General features: G+C 53.7%; 1 protein-coding gene across 1 annotated transcript in view; it reads left to right on the top strand.

Annotated features, from left to right (window-relative positions):
- The window catches only part of ADAMTS2 (ADAM metallopeptidase with thrombospondin type 1 motif 2), a 235,955-nt gene extending 223,453 nt beyond the window's left edge, over window positions 1–12,502 (top strand). Inside the window, exons 20-22 of the mRNA XM_024356867.3 lie at window positions 495–624; window positions 1,536–1,625; window positions 9,046–12,502. Of these exons, the coding sequence (XP_024212635.1) occupies window positions 495–624; window positions 1,536–1,625; window positions 9,046–9,503 (678 nt within the window). The 3' untranslated portion in view covers window positions 9,504–12,502. The remainder of the gene's footprint in view (window positions 1–494; window positions 625–1,535; window positions 1,626–9,045) is intronic.
- The last annotated feature ends 302 nt before the right edge of the window (window positions 12,503–12,804 follow it).

Below are 12,804 nucleotides of genomic sequence, written 5' to 3'. Positions count from 1 at the left end.
CTGGTCAGTGTGGTGGAGCAGTGGTGGTGCTGGGGGCTGGAGGAGCCAGTGAGGGCACTAGTGGTGGACCCTCATGCCCAGGATTGTGGGGAGCCTACTGGTGCCTCCCAGGCTGGGTCAGAGCTTTCCCAGTGCCCCACCCCTACCCCTGCCCAGGGCACGGCAGGTTCTCCTGGGCCTTGGACCTCCTCCAGCCAGAGAAGTGAGGCTGTCACTGAGAGTCCAGCAGCGCCAGGCCTATGCCAGTCTGTATATGGGCACTGTCTCACAGCAGCTCAGAGAGACAGGCATGTGGGTCCCTTCTTTAGAGCCCCAGGAGATTGGGGCGGCCCCCGAGGGTGGGGCAAGGCACCCTGAAACCCCACTCTCCCCACTGTCCCCCACCTCCTCCTGAGCACATGGGTCATGTGCCTGGGGACTGTGGGCTCCTCCAGCTCTGCCAGTGCGGGCCCTGCGTGGGAGGTGAACCCTGCCTGGCGACTCTCCCCCTGCAGTGCTCAGTAACCTGTGGCAACGGCACCCAGGAGCGGCCAGTGCTCTGCCGCACCGCGGACGACAGCTTCGGCATCTGCCAGGAGGAGCGTCCTGAGACAGCGAGGACCTGCAGGCTTGGCCCCTGTCCCCGTAAGCCACCTGCAGCCCCTGCCCCTGCTCTCAGCATGCAGCAGCCCAGGGCGGGGTGTCAGAGGCTTGGTTCAGGCAAATCTGGCTCTTCCCGGAGAGTAGCTGGACTCAACATCTGTGAGCATGGAGAAGCGGGGCACTGCAGGCCAGGTCTGGGACCTTTGCCTGGCAGGAAATGGAGGGAGCTGTGTGGAGCTGACTCACCCCTCCCTGCTTTCAGGGCACTGCAGACTCACGGTGACAGCAGGACTCGGCCAGCTAGGGAATGCTGGTGGCTATGGTGTAGGGGGTGCCTGTGTGAATAGGGGGATGCCTGTGTGAATAGGGGGTGCCTGTGCGAGTAGAGAGTGTGCTCTGTGCCCTTCGAGGAGAACCAGAATACCTACCACGCACAGATGCCTGTCCAAATGCTATACATGTGTCACCTCTAAGGTCTCCACACAGTTCAAGACTGGACCGTGCCTGCCACAGTTCCCTTCTATAGAGGAGGGAGCTCTGGGGGGTCTAGGCACCTGCCCCCAGCTGGGGAGGGTGTATCCAGGATCTCTCATTCCCCTGGCACTCTCTGTCCAAGCTTTCTGGGAGCTCAGAGCTCGAGTCAGCAGGTGGAACCTGGGGCGCGGGCAGGGTGCAGGGGCAGAGGAGCCGGCCCAGAAAAGGAGGCGGCAGGGCCTGCATGCCAGGGCAGCGAGAGAGACAGGATAGCTGAGACCCAGCTGAGACCCAGGATGCTGTCAGGAGGGGCAGGAGGTGGGCGTGGACTTGGCAGCCGAGGACCGTTTGTCCCCCAGGGGAGGCGAGGGCCTTGAATGACGCTTCCCCAGGACCCCGGGAGACCCGGAGCCTCTCTGCCTGGGGTGGGGGCCCCAGCCTGGTGCCCTGCAGCCGCAGCCCCTCTCTCCTCCCTCTAGGAAACACCTCAGATCCCTCCAAGAAGAGCTACGTAGTTCAGTGGCTGTCCCGCCCGGACCCCGACTCGCCCATCCAGAAGATCTCGTCAAGTAACCGACCCGTTTATAACTCTGCCTCTGCCCTCCAGTGCATGCCCTGCGCCCTGTGGAGCTTGCCTTGGGCCCCCCTCCTCTCTGTCTATGGAAAGCTCCCCTGACTCTGCGGGCGCGCTCTGGGGTGACCGTTTTCTCCCGGGCCTCTGAGCTCGGCGTCTGCTCCGGGCCGCACTGCCCGCTGGCGGGGCCAGCCTCGCCGAGGCGTGGCGGGGGCTCGGGCCTCTGCTGGGGCCCAACCTGGTTGGTGATGGCTTGTAAAGGGGCAAAGATCTGTCGTGGTTGCAGGAGGGGCCGGTGGCCAAAGGGCGACCCTCCGGGCCGAGCCCGCCCCCAGCCCCGCCCACCCTTGAGGCGCGGCCCGGGGGGGGGGTTCGGGGGCGCGGTCTTGCGTCGTCGTCGTGCGGGGACCCCACCCCGAGTTTCCGGCACTGCCAGGGGCTTCCCGGCTGCCACCGCTGTCGCTGCTGCTGCTGACCCTTTGCTGAGCGTGTCCTTCTGACTCGTGAAACTATGGCCTGCTTCCGCCCGGCCTTCGCGCAACTCACAGCCCCGCCCGGCCCTGTCCCGCGGGGTCCGGTCACGGAGGCGGCGGAGGGGCGCGTCCCTCCGGGGCGGGGCGTGGGGACACTCCCCACCTCCACCGTCCGCCCATCGGCCCCAATGGCCTTTTCTCGTCTCGCGCACAGCACCCCCGCCGTAGGGCTGAGAGAGAGAGTGACCGTCTGGTGCGGGCGTGCCTCGCCCACCCGTGTGAACCACTACAGAATTACCTCAATTTTTATTGCTTTTTTGCTTAGAAAAACTATGTAGAAAATGCCTTAAAGTTGAAAGGTAACAGGATTGGCTGCCAACTCCAGCTTCACAGGGGGAACGTGGGCCAGGTAGAAGGCAGGGAAGGTGTGGGGGAGCCGGTGCGTTCATCCACCTTTTGCCAAGGTTAAGGTTTCCAAGTGCAGACGGCTTCTCTCCTTGGGCTGAGCGGTGCGCACCGTCCGTCTCTGCGGACTGGAGTCTGCCCTGATGCCCCACTGGCCAGTCGGCGCTGACTGTTGCATGGAGCCCCCGAGGGTGCTCCACAGCGCGGCCTTACACCCAGGGGGCGACCCCCTGGGCCCTGAGCCGCGATCCATGTAGCACTCCTCCCCGCCCCTCCACCCCAGCCACCGCCTCTGTTCACACCGCACCCCTGCCGGGCGGCCGGCCCCTACTCCTGCGGCTCTGACCGCTGTTCTGTAAATAACTGGTGTGCACCTGCGTACTAATCTCACGACTGTTAACTTCCAACTTTGACGAGGCCATGCGAGCGACACGCGCGACTGGGGAAGGTGCAATACTGTCCTGGGCATATGCACTTTGGTTTATCAGGGATATTTTATTAGTGTTTTGTATGTATTTAATGACGTATTCTATAGGTTCCATTGTCGTTGCTTTTCTGGTTTTTTTTTATGAGACGTTAGCGTGTGCCAAAGTGACTGTGAAAATGACCTTTCATTCTTACTAATGATGGAAAGACCTCCTGTCATGCATCCCACAAATAAACTCAATAAAAGTTCCATGAAACTGGGTGCGTGGGTTTGGCAAGCTGCTGGCTCCTTCTCTTTTTCGTGGCCCAGACACTGAGGAGTTGCAGGGCCTCACTCAGTAGCATTAACTACCCCGCTTTCTAACTTGAATGACTTTACTGCCCCACTCCCCACTGCCCAACATAGATATTTAGGGCCCCTCCCCCTGAAAGGTGCATCTCCCCTCCCCAGGTATTTTCCAAAATCTGATAGCAAACCATGCAGACACCCCACTGTGACTCCGGGTTTTGAATCATGTCATATGAGCACCTCGCAAGAATATCTAGGTTCTATATGGAGGTCTCCTCATCAGGAAAAGGGCCCGAGATGGGTTTCTCCTCATCTTGGGAGCAGAGCCTGTGGAGTGGGAATGTGGGGTCAGTAGCCCAGACATTGCTAGTCCAGGTCACCTGCCGTGAGCCACCAGCAGGTCACTACCCTGGCTCCAGGCACAGTTCTCAGCCTTGGGCTACTTGTTCAGGAAGGGAGAGGTGCCCATCTGGCTCAGGTGGGGGGCTGGGCCAGCCCCGGGAAAGCCTGGGTTGGGAGAGGGGCAGGGCAGTGGTGGCTCTCTGGGCAACTGGCCTGCCCGTGTCTTCCAAGGTCTTCCCAGGCAGCCACAGGGCCTGTGTTCTCTCACATTGCTGCAAATGGCCAGAAAGAGGGTCTGGGTTCAACAGGGACCTCCTGACCTGGGGCCTGGGCTGTGTCCTGCCCATGGAAGTCTCACTCCTCCCTTTTCTGTACCACTGAGGAGTCCCACCAGGGAGAGGGAAGAAAGCGTGGAAGGCCATGAGAAAGAACAGTGGGGAGCAGCCCAGCGTCATGGGGACAGGCCTTGGGCATAGGGCCAGGCCCGGGGGCTAGCCTGGGGAGGGAGCAACCATGGTAGCGATGGCTGAGTTCAGCCTGCCCAGAGCTCAGATCATTGATCATCAAAAGCAATCGCAGCTTAAAGGAGACAAGAAGCATCAGGGAAAATTGGGTCAGACAGTGCTTCCCTCCACTCAGTCTTTCTTCCCAGAGATGGGTCAGGAGCAATTCCCGCTAAGAGGCTCCTAGGCCAGAGCTAGAGACGCCGCCTACAGCCCAGGTGCCAAGGAGGGCACATCTGGAGGGGGGTGCCTCTTGCTTTTTTAACCAGCTGCATGACCTTTTGAATGTTGGCATGGGTGTCTGAGCCTACCACTCCTTTATTGAGAAATGAGAATGAGGTATTCTCCATCCAGCATTTTCCAAAGCATGGGAAATGGAAGGTGATTCGGTGGTGCATAAACATAGCCGGGGCTGCACTGCACTGAGCGGTCCCTTCCTAGTTCCCTTTATGCTTTACGGTGACCTCAGGAAGAAAGCCTCACTTGCTACCAGCTTTAGCCTGTCTCACATTTGCTCATTTCCCTTCAGCTCAGAGCTTGGCAGGCAGGAGTCTCTCTCTAGAATTTGATGAGTTAAAGTTTGACTTTGAAATTGACTTTAAAAGGACTTTAAACTTTTTTTTTGTATTCCTATTTTAGGGTTACCTTTGTTCACTGCAGTAGCTTTCCATGAGTGGTAATAGTATAAGGTCTTCTCCTAAAACAAATTTTAAGTGTAAAAAGGAGTTAATTTAAAGGATATGACTAAGCAAATAATAATGCAGGTGCTGTTCAGGTGTAGCCAAGATCGTGAGAGTAGCCTACAGTAACTTAAGTTTATGAAAACTGTGTTTACTCTCAATGGTTGATTGTCATTCACTGGAAGACAATAGGTCTCACTACTTGATTGCTACTGGAAATGGCCGAAGACCAAATATTATAAAACCACAGTGTTCATCTTGGCGGAGAGGCATCGCCAGTCATTACCTCAGGCGCATCACTCTTCTCTGTGGTCTGTGATGATACTTAAAAATGTACAAACCTGGGGCATCTTTAAGATCAGTTGGTCATGATGACTTTGAAATTTTTCTAGGCTATTTTGAAATTTTCGTAGGCTATTTGCATAGTCAAGCTCTTGGCCAGGATTTTATTTCAATTTTGTATTTATTCATTGACGTATTTTTATTTTTTTAAACTAAGAGCAATGCTGCCCACTGTGGGGAGAAAATCAGACATAGAAGTCCAGTATGTAGACCAGGTGGAAGGGGGACCCCACCTGGGGCTGCCACCCCTCACTCAGTGGGCATTTATGGAGCACTTTCTCGTGCATGGCTCTGACCTAGGCGTGCACTTGACCCATGATCAGTCAACCTTTTCTGTAAAGGGCCAGGTAGTCAATATTTTGGGCATTGGAGCCCACATGGTCTCTGTCACAGGACTCAGCTCTGCCTTTATAGTGGGAAAGCAGCCACAGATAAGAAATGCATGGGCCGGGCACAGTGGCTCACACCTGTAATCCCAGCACTTTGGGAGGCTGAGGTGGATGGATCACAAGGTCAGGAGTTCAAGACCAGCCTGACCAACATAGCGAAACCCCGTCTCTACTAAAAATGCAAAAATTAGCCAGGCATGGTGGCACGCACCTGTAGTCCCAGCTACTCGGGAGGCTCTTGAGCCCAGGAGGCGGAGGTTGCAGTGAGCCAAGATCACGCCACTGCACTCCAGCCTGGGCGACAGAGCAAGACTTCATCTCAAAAAAAAAAGAAATGCATGGGCATGGGCCTGATCCAGTAAAACTTTATTTACGAAACCAGGTGGAGGGAGGGACTTGGCACACTAGCCGTGGGTGGCCCACCACTGTACCAGGCTGATGTGATTCCTGCTTTTCAGGGATCCCAGCCTGGTGGGAGAGACAGTGAGGGAGTGTAGATGTGGATAAATGTGTAACACCAGCCTTATCTGTGTGAAGGAAAAACTGTGGGCAACAGGAGAGGGGGCAGTGTGCAGCCAGGGTGTCCCCCCAGCACCATCAGGCCCAGGCTCCCTCCTTTGTCAAAGCCTATGGGGTAGGGAGAAGGGAGGCCACCATCAGCTCTTATCCAGAACCCCCTGTGTTTCCCTGAGGGTAGGGCTCAGTGGTTTCACAAACCAGGCTGCTGGAGAGGATGGGGTGGGGCAGGGATGGGAGCTCTGTGTCTCCTCCACCCACCTTCAAACAGTACTATCATCAGCAGTCTGAGTCTATCTGTTTCATATATTGGGCACCTGTGTAAGATTTTTACCTGAGAAAAGCCTTCTGCCAGTTTCAAAATCCTGACAGCCACATCTCAGGATCTTCCGATTTGATTTCTGGCATCTCCCCTGGGCACCAGGCCCTCCCCCTTCCTCCTTGGCACTGTGAGCATGGTTCTTGGGCTCAGTGTCAGGGAGATCCCCACTTCTCCTGATGGCCGATGGGTTTTAACTCCCTTTTCATGGTGGACCCTGCAGCCAGTCATGTGTTCTCCTTATTTTGGCCACGTAGAAGCTCAGGGCCGAAGTTGGGCGCCCTCTGATGCATGGGTCTCCCTGCGTTCTTGCCTGGAGCTTTGCCATTTTCAGATTCAAAATTTCCCTGTTTTGAACTTCCTCAGTTATTCACATTGATCTTTTTCTTATCTTTTTTATGCCTTTATGCATTATTTGGTTCACTGTTCTAGGCTCTGGGGCTCTGCCCTGTGGAGCTTTCAGGATAATGAAAAAGTCTGGCACTAGTCATTCATCTGACAATTAGATGCGAGCTTGGCTGGGAAGGCACAGCTGCTAAGACCGTGTGCTGCAGAGACCTTACCTGCTCAAGGAGGTCAGGCGATGCCTGCCTGAGGAAGATGTGCTCCAACTGCCCCTGAAGGAGGAAGGGTGGTAGCTGGAGGCAGGAGAGAGGCATTGCATGTGCAAAGGCCCTGTGGCCAAAAGGAGTTCCATGCAGAGCAAGGAGTCTAAGGCCAGAGGGAGGTTGGAGAGGGGAAGGGGACAGGTCAGGGACTTCAAGCGCCTGGGGGTGGGGGGTGCCGTGGTCACATCTTCAGTGAGAAAACAGCATTCTGACTGAAGCAGGATAGCTAGATGACATGGGTGAAGAATGGACACAGACCCCTCCCATAGTGCAGCCAAGAGGCAGCTCAGCCAGGGTGGAGGTGGGAGAGGGGGAGGAACAAGGGCATATCTGAGAGTGTCTAGGACGGGGCTCCCACGTGTTTGGCTTGTGTGCCTGAAACACCATGCACCGAGACGGGGTGGGCAGCAGAGGCCCTAAGCTCACGCTGCAGGGGTTGGGTCTCAGGGGCTTTTGGGACCCACAGGCCCTTGGTGGATTTGGCTTGTAGCAAGTCTGAAGCTTCAGGGGTTTGGAGCTGGTGGTCTGTCACCAGCTTCTAAGGGAAAATTACAGGCTGGAGCAGTGGCCATTAAGAAGCAGGACATCAGAACCACTGGCCCTCGATGGAAGGAAGGGGGTCTTGTCTGTTTTGGACAGCTTCAGGTGTAGATTGTGTCATATGTTGGTGTATGGGATAACTGTCAGATGTGGCTCCCATCCAATGCCTGAGCCTTTCTCCCTCCCTTTCTCCCTCACTTTCTCCCTCCCTTTCCTCCTCCCTTTCTTCCTTTTGTCCCTCCCTCCCTTTCCTTTTTTCCTTTCTTTCCTTCCTTCAGTTCCTCCTTCCTTTCACCCTCTCCCTCCTTCCTTCCTTTCAATAGTAGATGAGTTCAACTAAGGAGAGTGAGGGAAAAGGAGGGCACATCGGGGGTTTGTGTGGGAAAGGTCTGAAGTCATCACTGTGGAGAGTAGAGAGCAGCTGAGCAGAGACCACAACAGGCGGTGTTGGGCTCATGGAGGTCAGTGATTCGGAATTTATAGTGGATCAAGTATCTCTTGTAACATGACTTATTCTTTCTTCTTGAGTGAATTTTTTAAAATCATCTTAATTTTTGTGTTGTGGAATGAGGGGATGGGGAGAGGGAAGGGGTGAAAACTTGGGAAGGAGACAGAGAGTAAAGAGAGTGTGAGCGCAAGAAGAGTTGATGGGTTGAATGAACATAGCTGCAGACAGAGGTCGAGATGGGCCAGGGAGAAGATGGCTGGGTGGAAAGTGAGAGATAATGGTGGCTTCTGTGGAGAGTCGGGGCTCTCCATGTAAGCTGGACCACAGATGACCAGTTTCTTGGGTGGAAAGGAAAGAGAAAGATGTGCAGGGTGGAACAATTAATCTATGTGAGGGCAGCACATTTCTTTGGGAAATGGCTGGATGCGCAAGGTGGCGGTGCTATAGGGGGATGGAGCAGAGGCTGGACATGAGGTTGTTGGGTAAGTTGAGGCAAGTATAAGAAAGCCCATGCAGGTTTGGGTGATGTTTAACTTTCCTTTAGGTGCTGTTCAGTTAAAAGATCATCCGGGGCATCTGGGTCAGAATGGGAGCAACATCAGGGAGTTGTGGAGCATGGTGGGGCCACAGCAGCCCTGGGATTTGCTATATTGGGTCTTAGGAATTGGCTCTTTTAGGTTTAATTTTGTTATAGTTACTACTTAGAGATTATTGTAGAGTCAAGCCTTGCCACAGAATTTCACTGGGGTTACCACTGGGATGTCAAATGTGAAGATGTGATAAAGTCCTATTCTTTAAGATGAGTTTGGAATCACTCTGTAAGAACAAACGGGCCTCATTTCTTTCTCAAACTTTAAGAGATACTGAAACATCCAGGTTCAACTGGGGCCTGCTTGGAAGAGGGAAGCCTTGCTCACAGCTTGTGTGTCAGCACTTCCGGGCAGGGGTCCCTGGACGCTGCCTGCACTGGGGATGCTTTGACACTGAACCCACACAGACTTTCTGCCTGGGCTCACTTGCCTCTGTGCTGTCTCTGGGCTCTTCCATATGCCTCCTCCAGCAAGCTGCACCCTGTGGGGGAACAAAGTCCCCCTTATCTTGTCCTTTGGTTATTTGTCCCACTTTTCTTTTTCAGAGGGCCACTGCCAAGGCGACAAGTCAATATTCTGTAGGATGGAAGTCTTGTCTCGCTATTGCTCCATCCCAGGCTACAACAAGCTGTGCTGCAAGTCCTGTAACCTGCACAACAACCTCACCAACGTGGAGGGCAGGATAGAGCCACCGCCTGGGAAGCACAACGACATTGATGTGTTCATGCCTACCCTCCCAGTGCCCACTCTAGCCATGGAGGTGCGGCCATCACCAAGCACCCCCCTGGAGGTCCCTCTCAATGCCTCCAGCACCAATGCCACAGAGGATCACCCAGAAACCAATGCCGTAGATGAACCCTACAAAATCCATGGCCTGGAAGATGAAGTCCAGTCACCCAACCTAATCCCTCGACGACCGAGCCCCTATGAAAAGACCAGAAACCAAAGAATCCAAGAGCTCATTGATGAGATGCGGAAGAAAGAGATGCTCGGAAAGTTCTAATAAAATGGAAAGATAGCATCCCTAGCATTTTTTTCTTGCTTATAGAGATATTCCATGGGATAGCAAATCCTGTGTCATGGAGATGAAGTCAAAATTCCTGATTCCAAAAGGTTTTGAGAAAACAAAGAGGGGGAATGACGTAAGAAAGATAGGCATGAGCATGTGGTAACTAGGTTAGCACGTGTGCTTCCCAGCCCAGGAGCGACCAAATCCTGTGGTGGCGTCAGGTGTGCAGTGGAGAGGAATATAGAGGCTGTACAGCCTCCCTCAGTGAGGGCAGGGCAAGAGGGATCACTCTGAGAGAACAAAAATAGGCCCCAAGTTGCTAAGCAGTGATTGGGAACCTTCCTTTCCTTGGCGGAGATGCATGATATTCCCTACCGATCCCCAGACACAGCCTGTGGGACTCTTAGGAGAAATGGTGATTTACTGAATAACTGACCCGTTGCCGAGATGAGTACAATGAAGTGGAGGTGATGAACTCAAATCGTCTTCCAGGGCCAGGCAGCCGACCAGGGTGAGCGTAGTGGCCCGCTGGGGACCATGGCCGCCCTGACAGCCACACCCACCTGGAGCTGACTGTTGGTTCTGGCTGTTGCTGCCACTGTGAAATCTGTATCTCTCTTCATCTCTGCTCTACTATCCCTGGCCTTGCCAGACAGTGTCCTTTTTCGGAGGAAGTCTAGATTTTTGCATGAAAAAACTCAATCTTTAAAGGTCGACTCAGAATATTTTAAGGAGGCCTCCACTTGGCCTGATGCAGTCTTGCTAATTAAGAACTAAAGGCCTTCTGACCTTTTTGGTGCTCATGCTGTACGGCATCTGAATGTCTCGACCGAGTCTGAGCCGTGCAGCTGTCCTCTTCACCTGCGAAAGTAATGAGAATCCTATCACGGGACATAAGGATAGGTCTAAACAGGGTCCATGCCAAGAAAACAGTGGGGTGCTCTCCCAGGCCTCTCCCCTGTCCACTAACCCTGGCCTTGCCGGCGCCTTCCAGGCTCTGGGGGAAGAGCTCCTGCATTCTTCCCTGGCCACCTTGGCTCCAGGGCTCCCCAGAGAGCCTCTTCCCTCCCCAAGTACCTGAGAAAGATGAGAGAGGCACGTGCTCTGCTGGGAAGGTCCAGTGAGCGGTTCAAGGGCCTGGAATCTCCCTACGGCCAAGTCTAAGGGTTCTGGGATTCTGGGCTTTGTGGGCTTTGCTTGCTTGCTGGGAATGGGCTTTCCCTGTCCCGCCCTGCCCCACCTCGCCTCTGTCTCTCAGAAGCTCCAGAACCCAGCAGTGACCTGCAAAATGTGGCCTCTGATGGGGGCTTAGGGTGGGAGATGGGGAGAGCCTACATTGTCTTTTGCTCCTTGAAAACTTTAATAGCTCCTATTTTCCAGAGAATGGTGCTTTGTGAGCAACAAGCGAGTAAGAGAGAAATAGGAGGAAGGGAGTAGGGGCGGATGGGAGAAGAGTGGCTCGTTTTTACCTCTCACCGCGTTGACATTTTGTGAACGTGAAGCTTAAACTTTCTGGGCTTCCGCTCCTTAGCTGGGCTCAGCCTGACACATAATTCTTAAACCTTTCCTGTTTAAGAAACTTCTAGAGGCTGTGTACTCTCAGCAATCCTCTTCGAGAACTTGTTCATGTGTATTTCCCCATTATATGGCTGAGGCTCGGGATAACAGCATAGTGGCTACCTTCTACTGAGTTTTCAGGTGCTAATAGTATGTTTGTCTGAGGCTGCACATGTGGGTGGCTCTGTGTGTATGATCCAAGGGACAAAATGACGACGTAGGAACCAGCAAGAACGGAATCTGGGCTGATGCTTCAGTCTCTACCTGGGTGATGGCTAGCCTCCCGCCCTCCACCACCGCATCCCACACGTGCTGCGCACTGTCCCCGTGTCTCCTGGAGAACCAAACTGGAGAAAACCTTTCTGAGTATCTCTCATAGTACCCCTTCCTTAAGAAGATGTGGTTTAGAGCATGTGTGCAATCCTGCCTCTGTAATTAGGAAACGGAGCCCGAGGCTTTCCATTGTTGGTTGAACCCAGGACAGCTGGTGCTATTCACAGGCTGAAGAACTGGACTGGGCAGTTCTTACTTGGGTCTGTCCTAGGATGTGGAGGAAGTTCAGGACTAACGCTAGGCAGAGAGTATGACTCGGTTTACCCAGCCTAGGGGCCTCTGGATGGGAACACTCCATTCCAAGATCTCAGCAGAGCAAGGCTTCCTGGCTTGAGGCTGGAAGCCTTTGGGAAGAGGCCCAGCTGGGACATTCCCTGGGCACCTGTCTTCCGCTGAAGGGAGCAAGGTGCCCTCTGGGACTGACAGCCATGACCCTCTGTGCCATCCTCAATCCTTGAGCCATATATCAAGAGTCCTCTAGAGCCAGATGGTCCTCAAAAGTCTGTCCAAGGAATGCCAACATTCACCGGGCTCTGAGAAACGACGCAAATCTCTGAGCTGGGGACCACTTGGAGAACCGGCTTAGTAACAGTCCTGATCTTCGCAAGCCAGCTTCTTCTGCATCTGAGGGGCTCCTGGCGCCCAGAGGAGGCCGACAGATATCTTCTAGCTGAGTTTCTAACCGCATGATGAGACTCAGACCTTCCGCTGTACTAGAAAATCTGCAACAGTGTCCCTGAGTCACTTCTCCTTAGTGGGCAGACTCGTGTTAGATTTGTGGAACCCAGCTCTCTGATTTACTCCTTTTGGAAAACCCATGGAATTTCATGTATAAGGCTTTCATTTGTATTTTAAGGTTTTTCTGTTTGTTTTGAGTATATAAATGGTGCTCAATAGCAACATCTTAGCAGATGAAGCAGTTTATGATTCTACCCCCTCCTGTATGACAGGTAGCCACTATACTGAATCAAGGTGCTGAACTCAAATCACAAAATTCTGGCTTACCAATACAACAACCAATACATCTTTGTTCTGTAATGTAAAATTTGACTCCTTACTTTTATAACTTATTAAAGTTAAAATGTCTGTGTTTTTGCAAATCATGCCTGCGTTTGTTGTTGTCTTCATTACACTTGTGCCCGTGCCTGGCTGGAACGTGGGCAGAATGGAAGGAGGTGCTGCCTTCACAAGGCCGAGAGGTCAGGGCGCCGGGGAGCATTGAGCCATGGCCACTCAAGGGAGAACCATGCAAAGGGCAGAAGGCACCCCGAAGAAAGGTTCCCTCTCCTAGCTCCCCATGGGTCGGCTCTCCAAGTCACATGACTGAGCCAAGGGCCCCAACCAAACCTTTAGTTCAGGGAAGAGATGAAGAGTCTCCAGACATCTCCTCCCTGATGACAATCCC

This window comes from Pan troglodytes, chromosome 4 (assembly GCF_028858775.2).
Source record: "Pan troglodytes isolate AG18354 chromosome 4, NHGRI_mPanTro3-v2.0_pri, whole genome shotgun sequence".
NCBI lineage: Eukaryota > Metazoa > Chordata > Mammalia > Primates > Hominidae > Pan > Pan troglodytes.
The sequence above is the reverse complement of the archived record's forward strand: the minus strand, read 5'-3'. Positions and strand labels throughout refer to the sequence as shown.